Raw genomic sequence first — 20,243 nt, 5'->3', positions numbered from 1 at the left:
TTTGAAGGTTAAACTGGCCTCTGCCAGTAATTGCGTTGTTTCTTCCCTCATGATCATAGCGAATCAATGCTAGACCTTTTCACAGCACATTGATGTGTTTTAAAGGACTAATGCTTGATTCATCAAACTGACGGATGGACTCAGGCTCTGCTTCAATCACAATGCCGGCATTCACAATAAAAGCGAAGCGGCCATTAGTTGAATTAACCTCTGTATGTTTTCTCGTGTATTGATTTTAATGAAGGGACTGTAAGTAGTTTAGAAAGAAATGAAGAGACAATATCGGCCTGTTGTGAATTAGTTTTATATGACTATTTTTCAGCCTCTTATACTTTAACGGTCATTTAAAGGTCCAGTGTATGAAATTGCAACAGTGAATTGCAACCAATGGCTCCCCCTTTAAAGCTCTACGTGGTTACGTTGTCGCTTCTTTGCCGAAGGAGATAACGTATTTAAAACGCTCTCTATAGAGCAGTTTGTCCGTTTAGGGCTGCTGTAGAAACAACATGACGAATTCCATGTAAGGCGACCTGTGGTGTATGTAGATAGAAATAGCTCATTCTGAGGTCACAAAAACATAAAGCTTCATTATGTAATGTCTTAATACATCTCTTAAGACATATTCATGTATATTACATTGCATTTCTGTCAATAGGTCATCCAAAAACGACACATTGGACATTTAAGACTCCTGCATATGGGCACGTCAACAAACCTGCCCGTGTTGACATCTGCCCAGTTTGTTTGGTTGTGAGTTTGCACCAAATTATGTATTGTTCGGTCGGATGCACGTCAGCAAAAACTCCCTGAAAACTCCATTTATTATGCTGTCCCAACCCGATACCATTATAAGATTAATTGCATTTTGTTTTACCCGCTGTCCACGACCCTATAAGAACAGATGGTCGAGCCACCAGTTGAGAACCATTGCTTTATACATCCTTTGACTCAATGTCAGCAAAAAAAGATATCACAGGTAGTTCTCATGGCAAGCACAAACACCCGAATGAACTTCATGTTCTGCAGGGTGAAAGTCAGTGCAGTTTGTTTAATTTGTTTTTTCTGTGTTACATTTTATGAGATAAAAGTAATGACACACCTCAGCAATCACTGTATGCTTTACGGGTTTCTATTTCATATCAAGATGATTGACTTGGATGAGTGTTTTAAACAGTAACAGGAGGACTATGAATGAAAGCAATGCTGTGCATACCAAACACGCCGTGAGACTGAACGAGAGATCCTTGGTTCTTCTGTTGTTTCAATGACCTTGCGTGACTTCTTCTAAATGTATTAAAAGCATTTTGTGTGAAAGGCAAAATCTCTCGAGCTACAATACATATAACTTTCTATTTTGCCCATATTTCATAATTTCAGAAGCTTATGAGACTTTTTAATAAGGTAAGAGCATCAGGTCTTAATTTATTCGAGGTTTCTTTTTTGTCCCGCTAACAATGGACAAACTGATTTAATTTGATGACTCACTCACCAGCAGAAGGCTGGTTTCACCAAGGTCCCTTTTCCTCAATCCCATCTGAAGTCATGACCCACCATTTCATAAAATTTTACATTGAATGGCCTATAAAATTCTCCAAGCTGCTCGATGACTTCCTGGTCGATCTGTACGTGAGTTCTGCCTTTGGACTTGCCCAGGCACCGGGGCTGACTGCTGCTCTCCGGCTTCTTCAGGCACGGGAAGCCTTTCGTTCGGTTGAAGTAGAAGTGCTTGTCCGTGATGATGCGTTTGAGGCCGAGGAAGTCCTGCACGCGCCCCAGCTCTCCGGCCGGGTCCGTGATGAGCCGCTCGCCGCTGACGAAATGGATCTGCGAGAGGCGAAAGTACTGCAGCCAGTTCTCCAGGTGAATGATGTACATCCCTATGCGAATGGCGTTCCAGGAGGTGTCCACAATGCCTTGGCTTCTGTTCTTGAAAGCAAGATCCTCGAAAGAGGGGATGTCGGGCTTCTTTGACAAAGTCTGTGTGTAGTCGGAGATGGCTCTGGTTACGGGGTTGCGTACAACTACGATCAGCTTTGTTTCACGGGACATGTTTGAGATGCGTCGCGGTGCCTCCCGGGTCACGAAGTAACTTGGTGTTTTCTCTATGGTGATCTGACTGTCAAGAGTCCGTGGCATTAGGCCTCTGTGAAAAGTAAAATAGACTATTAATCAAAATGTACCACAAATGTAAATACCTGATTATTATAAAAGAACAGATTAATTTGAGGGGATTTCAATCAAAGCATTTTTAATGTGAAAATGTATATTTCACATTAGGCATAAATCTTTCCTGTATTAATAGTTGTTGATATACTTTTATGCTATATAGTATAATGCAGTGACAGTATTAATATTGTTTTCTACATTGTAAATGTTTTTGCTGTAGTTATGCAGCCAATTGCCAGTAACTTACTGTAGATTTACATTTATCAAATTTATTGGCAACAGTTTTTTCAAAGATAAATGAATATTAAACATTAACATGTCTTTATCGTTACAGAAACACAACGATAAAATAACAGCCTTATGCAAAGCATTCTGGAAACCAGAAATCCCCAAAAACTAATTTAGGTTCCCAGAGGGATTTTACAGTTATTTATAAAATTTTATTTTATATATTTTTTTCTGTACGGATAAAGACTTGTTAATGTTTAATGATCATTTATCTTTGCACAAATTGTTGCCAGTTTCCCCCCTTGTAAACTTACCGTAAAGGATCTATTTTAAATGTCTTTTTTACAAAACCTCGCCATTGCATTATTACAACATCCTTTTTACTGCTGTTCCAAGAAAAGAGAACATGGTCAAGCTTCACATTAGTGTCGGCTTCAGCATGACAAATAGGGATTCAGTTACAGAAAGTGACAAAATAATCAGAATGCACACATGAGGCTTTAATACTGTCAGCCAATATTTCCAGTCTCTTATCTCCCGCGTGAGTGTGATGCTGAAGGGTATGGGGAAATTATCAAATCTCAGGCACATCCTTTACTCCCGCTCATAAATCACCATCACCTGCTTTACAGATGCACAATGGAGGGAAAGGAATCGGCAAATCTGGGACATGCGAAATAGGTCATTATTTTCTCAAGTTTCTTGAAGAAACCATACAGACCAACTTCAGAGTTGTTCTGACTCGAACTGATGAACTACATAAAAAGATATCCGTTCGGTCACAGTTCTGATGTTGTAACAGATAGCTCAGATAGCTGGCTGCCCTGTCAGTTTCTAAAGAGAAGAAGAGAATATTACAGGTGGCCAAACAAAAGGGATTTTATATATTTTTAAGAAATAGTCTTTGGTAATATTTGACAGATGTCTCTGAAATATATCTAGAGAAACCACCTGTCTTTGTGACAGTTCTAGGCTTTGCAAACAGAAAAAAATGATCTGAGCGTAGGAGTGTGGGATCTGAGTTCACCTGTCAGTTATTTTGTTGAGCCATTCGGAAAACGCATTTCAACTATCAGTTATTTTAAGCATTCTGGGTGCCTGGCATGTTTGGCATCCAGGGGGTTAGAATAGAGAGAGTAGTCAAACCAGTGACTGTCCACGTGTTGACTATCATTCTATATAGTATACAAAAATCTGCTTTTTATATTCGCATCTCTGAGATCTGCAAGAAATACACGAATGGTCTACTGCTTACGCCGAAAGCTGCTAAATACAAAAGCATCGAATTTATTAAAAACCATGAAAACTAGTGAGGAGGTTTTTTGAAGTGAAAAGGTGCGTCCCAAATTGTGAACTAATTCACAATTGTTTTCCATTTTGTAAAAGGAGTGGTGTGAGCAGGGTGTTCACATTGAGAAGCTGTGCATTTTAAGTGCCCAGATGATGCACTCCTTCTCAAGAAATGTATTTCTCATGGGTGAATTGAACACTATTCTGGTGTAGAATAATTTTTTTGTGTGTGTGTTTTGTACATTATAGGTGAATGAATATGCTGGTCACAAAACTATGAAAACATAGGATACATGTAGTATACATGTAGTTCGTAGTTGCTTCATTTAATTCTGTATAATGACAGTATGTGGTTTTCAGACGCGGTAAAGTTAATGAAGCTGCCAACAGAATTAAAAACTGTTTTGGTATACAGACATGAAAAATATTCCTTTAACATTGATCAAGTAAATAACTCGCTGAGCGCTGGTGTGATATCAACATGTGCTAATGAGGTGGGCTACATTTTCAAATCCCTCACATTTTTTCCCTGAGACGATATTAAAACCAGAACTATAAATTACCTTTTTTTTAATGTGATTACATTAGCGTCTACCCATTAAATTGAGAATTACAGCTTTAAGACAGCATTAGTGAGGGCTTATGAATTTCTATCTTAGCGATATAATAAAATTATATTGACCATCTTATTGTATAAAACACGGGGGTCAAAAAATAACCTCGAGTTTCCACAAGTTGTGACTCATTCTCTATTCATAATGGGCTTTCCTATAGCAGTAGTTGCTATACTCCTGGAAATATTGATCCATTTAGCTTGATTTATAAATGGTGTGCTGCTGGCCAGGGTGTCTCTGTTAGCCTTAGCTGTTCAGGGCAAGAGGCATCCATTAATCTTGCATACAACGCACTGGTGCATCTCACACAAAACAACTTTACTATGCGTTTGAATGTATTGGACCAATCAGAGCCTTATATGGATGCGATGCACACTGCAGTTATCCCGCATGTATTTCTAACGGGACATCAATAAAATGCATCGTTTTTTAATGCATTATGAAATTGAAGCTGGATTGCGCTGGGACTGTAACTTACTTGAAGTAAATACATCAATTTCAAGTTTTGGGCTTTTAATATGACTATGTAAGACCTGAGGATATTTATAAGTGTTTTCCAGAACATTGACGAAATTCACATTATTTAGACATAAGCATGCCAATACAGATTAAGGATTAGGTAACCTAAATAGGTTATGTTAACTAAACGCTTTTTAAAAGGGGGAGGGGGCATTTAATAAGCACCGCCCTCATTTACTGTTTTTGTAGAAATTATGTCAATACATCAATCAAACTTGTAAATTTCAAGGCCCATCAGTGACATTTTAAGAGTTTGCGCCGTTGTTAACCAGAAATGTAAATGGTTGCATTTACTTCCAGCTCATTCCAAACTGAATGAATAGCAATTTCTTTCGAACATCAAATCTGAAGTTTAGTAGAATGATGTACTCTTGTCTGTTCAGTGAATCGGAGGATCAGAGGCTGCTAAGCTAAAAAAGGATCAATACATTGGTCAACGTGAAGTAGTGTATGTGCTGCATTCTGTTATCGCCTAAAGGTTTACACTTAAACCTGCTTGACAGCTAAAGTCACCGTTCACCTTAATCACGGAAGAGCAGCTTGGTGATTTTACTGTAAATAAGTCCTTTTGCTTTTTTATTGAAGAGAAAAAATTGGGGAGTGAAGACCGAATGTTTTGGGTGAACCATTTCTATTAGGGAGATTTTTCATTGAACAAATGAAGTGCACCACATAGCCCTCCCATATTTTGTTAAATGTCATGGGAATTATATTTCTTCAGAATTGCACTACTTCTTACAAAGAATATGTGTTAAGAGAAAGCCTCCAGTTTTCGCACCCATCGCCTACCTCTGTGCTCACAGTTTTCTAATTAATTGTGTTTGCAGGAATCAAAAGATCTGCCAGTCTGGCTGTTAGCAGATCAGTGATGTGTGTCTCTCATCTGCTGTCTTGAGGCAGAGGCTGGCAGGTGTTCTCTTGCTTACATAAGAGTCTGCTCTGATGGATGAAAATCATTTTACTGAGAAAAGTGAAAGCTAAGTTTGCTGAAAGTCGGAATCGAGAGGTGCTAATTGCAAAGGGGTTCACGGAAACATGCAGTGGGACCTGAGAAATAGCCAGTGAAGAATGCTTTGTGAAATGGCTTTGTTTTGTAGGTTAACACAAGAGACAAGTGCTGATACATTTTTCAGTGATTTTTATTTTGTTAGATTTGAAGTTAAATGTTATGATTGAAATGATTGAAAATGAATAATGGTTGATGACGTTGAGCATTGTCTTTTTATGAAGGGCTCAGAGAGACCAATGCTTCTTGAGGTCAGAAAATGAATGCTGATATCATTTAATCCTAGAAAATGATTAGACAATGTTTTTGAAGTCATTTTAAAGGGCAATCGTGTGCTTGGCAATTCAAATCTCCACGTTTTTTGGCAAAAAATTTAAACAAAGCTGACGCCAAATGAAAATTTGCATTGCGGAATCACAAGAATACTCTACGCACTCTTCCCATGTATAAACAAGCTTGCAAGTTCTAAAAAAGTTGTTTTTGTTCATTATTATTGTGACATTTTCTGCTCATGTTGCGTCATCAGTGACTTATTGATATAACTGACATTAGTGGGTGTGGATTTGGGGAAGGCTTTTAAGGAAGCCTTGGATCTCTTACCTGTTATGCATTTAAGGTAAGCTTATAATTTGCTACCCTCCACCAAAACTAGCTTTACATACATAGAGAATGAAAAATTGAAAATCCAAAACATGCTTAGTCATGTTTAGTTACTGTATAGTAAAATGTATGAATCCTGTAACAGCCGAGATTTTAACAACATCAATAAGCATGCCAAAAACTTAAGGGTTTTAATCTCTGGAATAATTCTTCTGCAATTACATAATTAATACGCTTATCATGCAGCACAGGAAACATTATTATCTTTTTCCATTGAATTAACTCTGAAGTCTGTCTCGTGCACAGAGAATTAATTGCTAAATTAATATCTATCATAAACAAGTAAGACACAAAACAATTACTGCCAGTTTGACTGTGAAAGTTCCTGGGGGAACGTTCCTCCATAGCATCCGCTCAAGCGATCTCTTCAAAGCCTGCCGTTATTAGATCTCAGCATCTGCAGAAATAGGTCTACATAATGGAGGATATCCTGATGTCTGGTATCACCGGCTTTCAATTTTAATGCAGATTGACATTCTAATTCATCAGAGGGCTTAGTCACATCTTACTGCTGAAACCTCCACCACCTCAGTGAAATGAGAAATGACATCGGGCAAAGGTCTGATATTACATCTGAAAGTTACAGTGCTGGTAATTGTCTGCCAGAACACGACGCATTCTTAGTTCCAGTGATGTTATGTTTTCAGAGAGCAGAGAGGCTCTTATGATCTTACGTCTGAGATGCTATGTGGTGACAAGGTCGCTCCAGAGAATATTCGGTGAGTTGCATCAGCGAGTGTCATACTAATGTGGCCGACCTAAAGTTATCCCCTCAAATTAAAAGTCTCCTACAAGTCTTTTGCGATGCCAGACATCTCTATTCCAGGGCCACATTTCGAGTTTGAAAACAAATGCAAAAAAACACAACTTCAGACAGAAAAATCTGACGAGTCTGCATGCCGCGCTAAGTGCAAACCAATGTGCCGGTCCTACTGCGGTCATTGATTCTGATTAAAAAGGCTTTCGGCCGACCTGCCTGCTGAGATGAGTACTTGTGTTCTGCACCTTTATGTGCCACACATTGCGGTTTGTTTCTATAGTAAATGACCGTGCACGTTTGCAACAAAGAGGAAAGCAGTGACACAGAAACTCTACCGATCTACCATCAGCATACAATATGTATGTAATATAAGTGCTTGGAGGTTGTTGTTTTATAGCTCAGAAGTCTTCCTAGGGATGTCAGTTATGTTTTTACTTGAAGTAGTCATTTCACATTTGTTTCTTTTGAAACTGCATTAAGAAATCAAAACAGACACAAATGAGATGCGCTGAATGTTCTACGTTATTTGGTCAAAAATAGCAGAACAAATCACTTTGGGTGTAAAACAATGACGTTTTTGACGATGCGATCAAATAGCAACCAGCATAGACTAAGAGGCCCACACATTTTATAAATGCAGCAAACATGTTGGCAGTGTTGAAGCATTTTAAAGTGCCCGAAAAAGACTAAAGTAAATACTAGGGATGGACCAATTTGTCATTTTTAGCCGATCACGATAACGATAATCCTTCAACGTTGCCTAGCCGATAATCGATATATTGGCCGATATGCACTCGGCTAACACAAATTTCTTCCCCTGAAAATCATGTACCAAGCTACTTTACACTCATTAAGATTCTTCAACTTTAACTTCTTGTATGATGTTTATTTAATAACCAAATTAACACCCAGAAAGGTGTTCTCAATAGCCACATGTCTAACAGGTCTCAAGACAGAAAGCATCCATACTGCAGTCAGCTTTCAACACCGATAACATTAAAAATGGTGACAATTTATCGTGAATCCCTAGTAAATATCCAAAAGAAAGACGATCGGTAACTCTAGTGTACTTTAGAGAGGAGAGGGTGGTCTGACAATACACCCGCGGCCCATGACATACAGTGACATCATACCCTAGTCGCATTCACACAGTGAACCACGTTTCATTAAAGAAAAGCTGCTGTTAAACATGTTTTGCGACAACCCATCAAAATAAAAGTCTGGTTACCTTGGACAAATTATGACATACCCATATGCAAAAATGTACTTTACTTGAGTAAATTGTAGTAAATCTGCAAGTAAAATGACTTATGGTATATGCTAACAAAATGATAGTACACTGTTAAAAAAGAAAATATACATATTTTTGCAGTAGCCTATAGTTTTCCAAAACCGTGTTCGAGATTCACTTTCATTATGTTTGGTTTCAGACAAAGCAATAAAATGAAAAATGTTTGAGTTCATATAGTAATCTTCGTCTTGAAATTGTAGTCTTTGGTATCTTTGCATATGTAAGCACAGTTTGAAAACAATGCCATATTTCTGAAACGGTAGCGGAGCTATCTTTCTCAAGAGCAAGATATGTGAGAAGCAGACTCAGGTAAAAAAGCTCCATTTAATCTTATTGCTTTCTAGGATTGTTGATATCTTTTTTATAGGGTTGCTTATTTAGGTTATCCTTGAAATATTAGGTATCCGACTTTGACTGACTTTGCTGTCATTTTTTCTATATCACTATACAGTATATACTGTATATAGAACATGGTTAATATTTAAACACTGTTCTCATGCAACCTCATGAGGATTTGACGAAAACCTTCAGGTAAATCTCTGCTTTGATTGCTGCAAACCACAGTGTCTTATACCATATTCATGTCATTGTGTTTCCCCGACCCCTTGCGTCAAATTAAAACTCGTACGAATTCGAGACCAGCATGTTGAAGATCAGAAATGTCTAGCAGACTCTGCTGAAAAGGTCAGTTTTAGATGTTCGATCGATGTGATGTACTAAGCTCCCTCCTGATGCCGTTCGAGAAGGGTTGAGAATAAAGTCTGAGTTTTCATCTTGTACTTTCATGCGCTCGAGCACACCTGACCTGTCTAACAATGCTAGGCATGCACAACCCAAGAATTAAATATCTGAGGCTGTTTTTTTGTGGTTGTGGTTCAGACTTCAATGCACTTTTTTGATTAATCCATTTACGTGTGACAACTCGGGTTTATTAAACATGCTCTTTGCTGTGTCTACAGAACCCACCATAGACAATTAATGACTCAATTCGAAGGTTATTAAGATTAACCCGACCATATTTAGACGCTCAGCAATATTGCATTAGCTGTAAGTCTTGTCCATACCAACATCTTCAATTACAAACTGGGCTGTTATGCTCCTATTTCTATATAATTAATCTAAGCTTCATTGTGCTAATTAAAGTTCTTAATGGGCAGACGGAGGATTGGACAGTTATGTTGGTGCAAGTGCTGATCTGATTGTTATTTAAATTGGAAAACATCAATCACTTTGACAAAGCTGTGGGGACATAAACACACAGTGATTTAGCAGACGGCGAGACTCATATCCTGTCTGAGTTCAGATGCATATCATATCAGCCCAAAGTCTTTAATGAGACCAGTTTACAATATCCTGGCTTCACAGTTTACTCGGGATTTGAGCTGGACTGTTTTTCATGCTGTACGTTTTCCTGCTTTGAAGTTTCTTGTGCTTTCAAAGTTTTACATATAGTTGATTTGGTTTGCGGGGCGGTAAGATGACTGCGCCTAAATCAATGTGCTTTTAGCAGATTTTTATAGTGGTCTTCTCATGTTTGTACTGTATACAGTATCCCTTAATGTTTGTACTAAATAAAGTATGGGTAGTTGACAAATATACCGTGCATGTGATGTGACAGGAAAGATAAAACAACAATAGAGATGACGATTAATCTCTCGAATGCAGTTTCATATTATAAGTATTAATAATATAAAATAATATATATATATTCAAAAAATGTTGCTGTCAACATTTGTCAACTAACCGTATGCAGAGTATGTTGTATTGTGTGTATGCCAACCTGCTCTTACAGGAACATTTGTATGAATTTAAACGATGTGAATCGTGTAGTTACCTGAAGTGCGAGTGTTAGAACAGAATGAACAGAAGAATGAAGCCCCACCCCTAAAGAAAACGTCACAGGAACGCAAGCATATCGTACTAAAATACAAATATAATTGAAATATGAATTAACTACGCTGTAAAAAAGGTTCGCAATGGTATTGCATGTTTGCACAGTAATGTCAAACATACATTCAAATTTTATACTGATATCTGTGTTTTTATTGTAGCGGGTAAATCAATGGCTACTAAAGGAGGGCACAATCGATTTGTTTGTGATATTAGCATTTTGTGCTTAGACTACAAATATAATTTAAGGGAACAGTTCACACAAAAATAAACCTCAAGTTGTTACAAACCTGTATTAATGTATTTGTTCAGTTGAACACAAAGAAATATATTCGAAAGAATTAATCTCTCTAATGCAGATTCATATTGTAAGTATTAATAATATAAAATAATAAATATATTCAAAATGTTCAACAAAGTTTACATGCTGTTCTGTCCAAGAACCACCCACTCAGACCGGAGAAAAAAAACACGAAGAACGATCAATCACTTTTTTATAGACGAAAAGATGTACAGAAAACAGCCAAGAAATCAGCAGCAATGTGTTGGATTTTATGTACAGAAAATCTTCTCATGGATATTAACTTTCCAGTTTTTCTCTACTTAACGTATAATGGTTTTGCATCCTATAAATAGTTAATTATAAGGTGCTTATGCGGATCACTATGAGTGTGAAACTGTGAATTATTTACCAATCACACCATCTTGTGCAGACCATTCCTGATCCTGTGAACAGACTTCTAAACTTCAATTCACTTCCTGTCCCGGTAAGAAGGAATGGCTTAATTCTGCCTCCGCCGTATTACAAATCATGAATATTTCAGATGCTCAGATTTTCTTCTGAGAATGTCGGAGCTTTAATGACCAGTCGGCAACTGCACTCGCCTGAGCGAAAGTCTATTAAGAGTTAACCGCGAATCCATCCACACATACATCAAGCCGTGGGAGTAAGTGAATAGCCCTGGCAGTAGTAAAATGAATTAAAACTCTTTCAATCTAACACCTTTAAAATCTGTTATCCTTTCTACATTCTTCTTAGCTCACATTTATAATGAATGAATTATACAAGCTTAAGCAATATCAGACACTTGTCAGCAACAAAGTACTATTGCAGTTGCCTCACCTGCCCTTGTAAACCTATTGTTTTTTGTCTAGCCGTAACTGCAGCGTATTAAATTAAATAATAATCGATCCGTTGATAATGTTGATCAGGCCTAAAAGGGCGACAACAATTAGACCATTGACTACACCGAAATAGACTGCAAGGCTGGCACGTGGTGATAAATGAACCTCACACCAAACTGGGAAACGTGTATTTAGATTCAGAGCTGTAGAGATATAGGTGTAATACACACCGATGCTGAAAAACTATGTGAAGTTTCTTAAAGATCTTCTCAACAGATGCTATAAAAAGATGAAAGGTCTCAGACTTGTCAATCTCCAAACTCATTTGTGTTGGAACTGAAACATCTTTTGCACCTCGGCAGTGCAACGGTATTTTCGGCCTCATTTACTTCAGATCCGGTATAGGAGGAGGAGAGCTCAAAGGGGTGAAGTCTTCTGGATGATGAATTTAAACATTATGTTTCTCGTAGTGTTTTGCAGTCTAAACTAAAAAAATATTATTTTAAGGTAGGTTGCTTTGAATGTCTTAATAACACAAAGGCAATTATAAATCTTAAAATATATGTTCAATATATTTATATGCATAATGCACAGTGTTTACTTTTTTTGCACACAGCACCGGTGCTACAGAGGTTTAACGTTTTGTAGCACATGCCAAACAGTTGTAGCACAAGTATATCATCATTAAAAAAACACAAGTGCAGGTCATCACATAAATAGACAGGTAACTGAAAAAGGACATTAACGTTATACAAATGTATGAATAAGGGCCATATCATTTTTTGTTTTTCCAAATTTGTTTCTTCCCTTCTGTATTTTCAAGGCTTTACTTTTACACAGTAGTAAATACATTTGTCAAGAAAATACTGTAGTATACCAAAGTTTTTACTACATTAACCTGCAGTAAAGTTCTTGTGTGTTAAAGTATATTTAAACTTTACTATAGTAAATGTTAAACTATACTATAGTGTTTGCGACATATTGTTCAAATTATGCAGACTCTTCTCAACGAAGACGCTTGAGATTCAGTGGGTTTGACTGTAGCTTCACTCAAACAGTGAAACAAATACAATTAGAACAACTCTGTGGATGAAGGTCATGTGTTCATGTCTTTGTATAGTGAGATAAATATTGTTGTATACAGACAAATATTGTAAAATCAAGTGTGCAACTCATTCACTCATAGACACGCAGAACAAGCAGATGACATATTTTAATCCGCTTTCATGATTCCTTCCATGTTTTGCCACATCTTGCAGATCATAGGGCTCTGGATCAATTGACTGGATGTAGCCGGAAAGCGTTTTTAATTGTTAAAAATGGAAATAAAAAACGAAAATTATAAAGTGGTGCGCCATCAGTTAACCTCACACACGAACAAGGACAACGACAAACGCACTTCACACAAACAAGTGGCTCTGTGTAATGCACCTGCCAAACTGTATCACACGCGTGCTACACTATTACATTTATTCTTAGCACAGACCTATTTTTTCTTAGCATTTTTTCTGTACAGCCCTCTGTATTGGTGTCAATATTGGTGACAGAACTGAATGTTAACCATGTGTTTCATACCACAAGACTGTGAATTCTTGCAAAGAAAGTGAAAAGTGAAAGTGACCTATTTGTCAGTTATGGTGAACCATACATGAAATGTGACCTCTGCATTTAACCCATCCAGTGAGTAGTGAACACACGCACAGCAAGTGGTGAACACACTTACACCCGGAGCAGTGGGCAGCTACACTGCAGCGCCCGGGGAGCAGGTAGGGGTAAGGCGCCTTGCTCAAGGGCACCTCAGTCGTTACCTGCCGGCCCTGAGAATCGAACTGGCAACTTTCTGGTCACGAGTCCAACTCTCTAACCATTAGGCCACGACTGCCCCTTAATTGATAAGAAAATTGATAAGTGAGAGCCAAAGCTCTTATATCATCCATGTTGGGAATACATCTTATAAACCATTAAAACCCTCTTTAAACATGGCTTCCTGGCTCAGGAAAAACAAGCAAACTTTGCATTCCCTATTCATTTCGTCCTTCGTTTTGTTTTAGTGTAAATGATTAATTGAAGTTTCTCCTCTGGCAAAACATCAATCTATGTAAATAGTTCGCGTTTGTTTAGAGATGCCTGATCCAACTTCGTATTATTTGAAATGCCTCTATGCTCTCTCTTCTGGTTTAAAAGGTTCAATTCGAAGCTGTAGGATATAATGGGAACATTACCATGGAATAATGAGAAGCAGGCTTACTCAGTATGTGGCAGAAATGCAAATGGTCGGCAGGACACCTGAAATTGTGAGAACCCGACACAGAACGCCTGCACTTTATCCATTACGTGCTCTGTGGATAACACCGAACACCAGGAAGCTTTAAAACAAGTGATCTAAAAAGACTTTTATTGCAAACAGTCACATAAATGACTTTAGAGAAGGAGATGTTGTGTCACACCACTTTCCATTTGCATTAAAACTAGAAGCATTGAATAACTTACTCTGCACACTACTGTGTTCATGTATGCCGTACGCATTTTTCATTTTCTTGATGTAGCTAGTGAAGGGTAATGGTCATATAGATGATGTGTACAATTGCTGACATTACAAGCACCGCACAGGAAATCATGAGCAGAATGGCACCCAGTTGCGACAAATAAATTCACCTTCCCCAACTGCCATCGTCTCTCGTGAGGTGAGCGCTTCTGAATTTATGACTTGGGAATTGATTTTAAAACAGAAAATGGATATTTTTATTCAGTGAAGCCTGAGGGGGGGGGGGGGTTAAAGTGAAAAATGATTTATGTAAAGCACATCAACATCTTTCTGGTGCCTATAGATGCACTATAACCCCTCTCTGACTGTTTACATCAATAGAAAGAAATGTTGTGTTGAAGAAAAAAGTCATAAATTGTTGCGGCATTACTCAAGAATAAATTTCAATACATTTGTATTCTTCTCCCTCACTTACTGAACAATTATCTATATTTTCATGCTGATGGCTCATCAAGTTGGTGAAAGTCTGTTTATTAACAACAATATTTAAGACATTTCTCGGATGCGGTTAATTTATCTGGAGCGGCTTTAACTTGGCTCTTCAGAACATTAACCTTTCTTACCGTTAAATCATTCCGCTGTGACTTTTGGTGTATTTTTGGGTCATTGTCTTGTTGGAAGATTAATCATCTTCCAGTTTTCAGTGCTTCAGCCGACTGCAGCACATTTTCCCTTTAGATTTTTTATTCTTGTCATCTGCTTCTATTTATTTTCCATCATCTTTATGAAGTCTCTGGCAGTAAGACGCATTCACAAAGAACAATGCTTCCTGCATGTCACTGTTAGGAAGGTGTTTTTAGAATAATGTTATTAAAAGCATTCATGCAGATCTGGAAAACCGGGGCACTAGCTTCACTAAGGTCATGGTTCAAATTTCCAGGAAAGCACATAAAATGTATAGATCATTTCACTGGACGCATGCGCCTGGATTGCAGTTAACTTCCACTCTGTGTTTGTTTATCTGTCTGGCTAGTGTCTAATAATATAGTTATTTATATTTCATTTATCTTCATATTAATTTATAAGATTATTTGTGGAATAATTGAATTAATTTAACGATTTGTTGAATAGTGATGTATGTTCATTTTATTCAATAATCAATTTGCTGAATGAGTCCTGCAGTTTTGCCGCATTTAAAGAAACCGTATGGGAAATTGACATCTATCGGTTGAGCTTAATTGGTATCGCAGTCTCAATTCAAAATATTGGAGAGGCAAGTTTAGCCAAGTAACGGCTCTACTCGGTTTCCTTTGCTTGTTATCAGAAATAATCTACAGGCACTCTATTGTTTGTGAATGTGTACCTGAGTCAAGGGCAGTCCACGAACGTGTTCACGGGCAGTAACGTTTGTTTATATTATTGCTTTGAAACTGTTTATAGTCTACGTGTACTGCGAGCCGCTTTGGATAATATTTGAGACCATAGTGCCTTTGAAAAACAATGTTTTTCCCTACAAAAAACAGGCTTTGAATGAGGAGTTATATATGCTCCGACCTTCATACTTTGCGTAAAGAATGCTCCCACATACACGTCAATTTTTTACTAAATTTGAAACATCTCTGCAGTGTGCATGTGGTCTCCAATTACGTGTGAAGCAAAGAAAGATTAAGAGCGGTGTTTACTTATCGTTTTTTTTCCTTGAAATTCATTTACTCTAATGCATGTTTTTGTACGTTACCATTACAACGTGCTGAAAAAACTGAAAGTATTATATAGGCACAGTATAGGTGCAGTTTAAATTGCACACCAGAGGGCCAGCGGAATGCCATAATGTATGATAATATATGATGACTACTTCTCTTCAAGTATTCTAAGTGAATCTGAGCTCTCACCTTTAGCTCCTCAGCGGTTCCTTGGTTTGTCTCTAGAGTGACTCGGTGCATTCAACATTCATCCTTAATCCAGTCAGTCCCATAATGGACTCCCATCGGTAGACACTGTCTCGCAGAGTATCTCATATTTACTCACTCTTGCAAGTGGCACTCATGTCTAATGAGTAATTTACGCTAAAATCACCAAATCAAAATATCTCTGTGAGTTGCAGTTCCCGCTGGGACGCATCCAAGAATGATTTGTGTAGGTAATTAATGCTATGGAAAGTTCTACGACTCTCCGAGCTCCGACTGGGGATCAGCAATTCCCATTAGTGGTGCGGGTGAATAGTAGGGTCTCTCATGCGCGTGCTGAGCAATGTTCAGTTTTCCTTGTTAAATAAAATCTGTCCAACTTTCTGTCCTCGTCAACCTTTCTGGATGTTGTGTTTCACGGCTCCTTCCCCTCAGAGCCAATTAATGGTGGATTGGGAGGAATTTTTTTGACTCTAGCACGTGTTAAAAAGGCATTTTATACAATCCAACGACTTCTTTGGAAATCTACTTGAAGAGCTTCCAACGTTTGACAAATCAATGCCCTTTTATGTTCGGGTGGTGTTTAGTGGAGAATATTTGTTTGATTTGATGATCTAATGGAAAATGGAATCGGTGGCCATACAAGTGTTAAATAAATGAACCTGTTTACAAAGTGATGTCTGTATCAGCAAGCTTATAAGTGTCTGTTCATAATGGGAAAAACGGCTTGCCTAGAACAAATGAGGCCATAAGGATTTGTTTCCTTCCTAAAAATAAAGTAATGAGCATTGCCACGTTTGTATTAGCTGGCTCGTAAGCTTAGGTGGTAGGAGAAACAAAACACAACAATTAACAGATCTGTCTCGGAATCACTCCGGGGCTTTGTCAGCTATGGTGAATAAATCGTATTATTTCAAGCGAAGACTTGAAATTCGTTGCTTTTCCTCCAAATTGTTGCTTTTCCTCCAGTTAAGAGAACTCGCAGTAAAGGTAATTGTAACAATGCCATCTGAATTTATCCATTGGAACTTGGCAAGGCAAAGATTGAAATAAAAATAAAAACAAGACACTAAAACATATTAATAAAGGCTTCATAGGGAACTTTTGCTTTAATCAGCCAATTCATCCTTCTCATTACTTGTGGCCTTATTGGTCTTTTTTTGTCAGTGGCGAAAATAAAATGGCTTTCAGTGAGGATTAGGCGACTGTTTCAGTGTCTTGGCCTCCATGGCAATTGAATTAACCCGTCCACAAATAGTAATGATGACTTTGTACGTGTGCGGGGAAAAGTAGTGTGTGTGTGTTTTTGAGTGAATGCGTGCACAATTTATAGTTATATATATATATATATATATATTATATTTACATTGTTAGCCTGTCTGTCACATTTTATATCCACAAGTACCATATTCTGTTTAACGAGGCAATTACCTGAACAGCCCTACGAAATTATTTCTGGCATCTTACCGTCGTCAAATATCACAAGACTTTATCTCTGCTGTATTGCAAAAGTACATATCTGGTCTATTAATAGCCCATTTGTGGGCATTTGTTTGTGTTTAGCAGTCATCTGGCTCGGCACATTTTTTAAGTTCGTTTTTATCTTCCTTTCATTTAGCCTCTCTTTATCCTGTTTCTTTTTACTTACATCTTTTTCTCGCCATGTCCAAATACAAGGGACTTGCATCGACCTGCCCATCTCACTATAACATCCGCTTCGATTGATTTTAGCACAGTAGGCTGTGTGTGAGTGGAGTTGCCCCTGAACGAACACAAAAAACGAATACGTGTGTTTGTGTTGTGGTTTCTAGACAGAACGCAAGGTAACAACTGCTAATGGCTGGAGGGCTGCTCTCACACTGTTATGTACTGCGAGCTTCATGGATTTTCCCCCTCACGTTTGGATACGGCCCACAGGGAGTCCTCTCTGTCCTGTCTCTGCTGAGATGTGATGTGTGTGTGTAATTACTGAACCTGAGCTGCAGGCAGACACTGTGCTGGACAAGGAAGGGATGATATTGTCTCCAAGAGGCCCCTAGTATACAGCCCTATACGGCAGTCGGTATCGACACTGACTTTTCGTGCAGTCAAACGACTCCCTGATGGGTATTTGAATGGCAGCCCATCAGTAGAAAGGCAGGAAGGAAGGAGTTGATTTTAATCTACCCACTGATCAATATGATCCATGACTTTTCTTGGCAGCGTTTATGGAAGGTTTACTCTTGAAGGAGATCCATTGCCCTTTATCTGCATATTTTGCCCTGAAACCGAACACCGCTATCAGTCTGTGTCATTCCACCCGGCGGCTCTCGCCAAAACACTATCATTCCTGCTCTTTCGCTATGAGCTTCTGCTAACATCTCTCTGTCAGCAGTTCAAACTTTGATCTTTTGTTTGTCTTGAAGCCACCACAGAAAGTGCTGATATTTGCTTTGGAAATTGGACCTGCTAGACACAGTTTTATCCGCGATCCTTACACTTATTTCCACTTTAAAAGAAACGAATCGTTTGCTTGAAATGTAAATGTATGATTTAAGAACCTGTGTGTTAAATTTATTTGGTGATTTATTTGTTGTCTGTGATGTTCTATTGTGGCAATTCTAATGCCACCGTTTAATTTGGTTCAACCAAAAATGAACACAAACTATTTTAATATTTATTATTTAATGTATGTTACTAAAGCACCTCAGTGCACCTATATGATGTCACAGATTCTTTGAAAAAAACTAACTTTTCAGCAAAGCTAATCGTCATCTCAACCGTTATCTTAAATCATATCTTATTTCTAGTAAATTATCGATCCACCTCTACGTAAAAATAATAAAATGCGGAAAGCTACAGTATATGAAAAACCTACCTGTACCAGTCCAAGCCTTTGTCATAGTTTCTATCAAAGAAATGGGGCTCAGTCCCAAGTGCCCGAACATCTGGATGAATTCGGATGAACTCAAGCACAGCCCGGGTTCCTCCCTTCTTAACGCCGACTATAAGCGCGTTAGGAAGTTTCTTGTTCCCGTATTTTGGCGTATTAGTGTTATTAAGTTGCTTGTGATCCGCATCCAAGTTTCGGGCTTGTGTTTTCTGCGAGACGGACTGTTTGCTTTGGTTGCCAGTAAGGTTTGCTGTAAGACCCGCAACTCTCGTTTCGTCCGAGAATCCTCTCGTTTTTGCAGATATAGTGCAATAATGGGACTTCTGTAAAAGTTTTTTACTCCCTACGGGTTTCAGATGGACGCAGCGATGCTCCTCCGATCTCTGGTTAGGCATGATTGTACCGGAACAGAAGAGGATGCTGTAGCATAGATACGTGAACGACAACGAGATAGTGAATATAAAAATAAACCTTCTGCTTAATCTGCTTGAGGATGGCACGATTCGGCTGGACAGGAACCTATATGCCATGTCTCCATGGATGAAAAGACGGCATGTTTTTCTCTGTAAGTTTCTCTGTGACGTTCGCTCGCGGTCTCGTGCTCCCCATCAAGACACGGCAAACTCCGACGGCGCGAACTTACATCTCATTTGGGAAAATGCTAGTTAATATTTCCAACCAGACGCATAGGCTGACAAAAAGTATTTGAGAGAAACGCAACAAAGTTGAAAATAAATGTAATCCCACTGCCTGTTTAGGCTTCGCGTCACTTTTGTACATTACAGCACCTCAGCGGCGCTCCTCGCCTTAGAAACGCACTTGCCTTAGTGTTTAAAACATTTCAAGTAATCCATTTGTTTGAGCCGATAATGTGAAGCACCATCCTACCGAATGTAATCCGCGTTGGAAATCTGATATTCCCATGTCTAAAAGGCACATTTTGCTCCCAAGTTGCCAATGCGATGCCGCGCCGCGTCTCCCCGCCGCGCTGCACAGCTCAGCTCAGCTCATGTTCGTCTCTTTGTAAACTTCTCAAGAATGGCTTTGCGGCAGTGAAGTGCTCGAGATCAATATTTAAAGACGAAGCCTGACGTCACGTCATATTTTCATATTGCTCGTGCGTTTGCCTTTTAAAGGAGTACGCCACATCTGCTCGTGTCCTCCGACTATCTGATATTATTCTGATGTAATGCCCGCTCGTGTATAAAACAGCCTTTGGACTTTCTATATCTTTAAAGTTAGGAGATATTCAAGAAGATGCATATTTACACTGCCTTTTTTTACAGAGAGATCTTTTTGAATATTTGCAATTCTTTATTTGAACATGAAAAGAATAAGTTATGACAAATTAGATGAGTATTTATGAGCTTTTCCAGGTGTCTACAAAATACAAGCATATTTGTGACTGATCGTGCCTCCAGTAAGACACA

The 20,243-nt window shown here is 38.4% G+C and overlaps 1 protein-coding gene across 1 annotated transcript; it reads right to left on the bottom strand.

The window, feature by feature from the left end:
• Positions 1–1,037: 1,037 nt before the first annotated feature.
• hs3st2 (heparan sulfate (glucosamine) 3-O-sulfotransferase 2) lies at positions 1,038–19,840 on the bottom strand. Its single transcript, XM_079455574.1, has 2 exons — positions 18,799–19,840; positions 1,038–2,143 (listed from the first exon to the last, which is right to left on the bottom strand). The coding sequence occupies exons 1-2, from the start codon at positions 19,341–19,343 to the stop codon at positions 1,525–1,527; spliced, it is 1,164 nt and encodes a 387-aa protein (XP_079311700.1). The 5' UTR covers positions 19,344–19,840; the 3' UTR covers positions 1,038–1,524.
• Positions 19,841–20,243: the final 403 nt, after the last annotated feature.

Source organism: Barbatula barbatula (genome assembly GCF_947034865.1).
Source record: "Barbatula barbatula genome assembly, chromosome: 5".
In the NCBI taxonomy this organism is placed as follows: Eukaryota; Metazoa; Chordata; class Actinopteri; order Cypriniformes; family Nemacheilidae; genus Barbatula; species Barbatula barbatula.
This window is presented reverse-complemented; position numbering and strand designations above follow the sequence as displayed.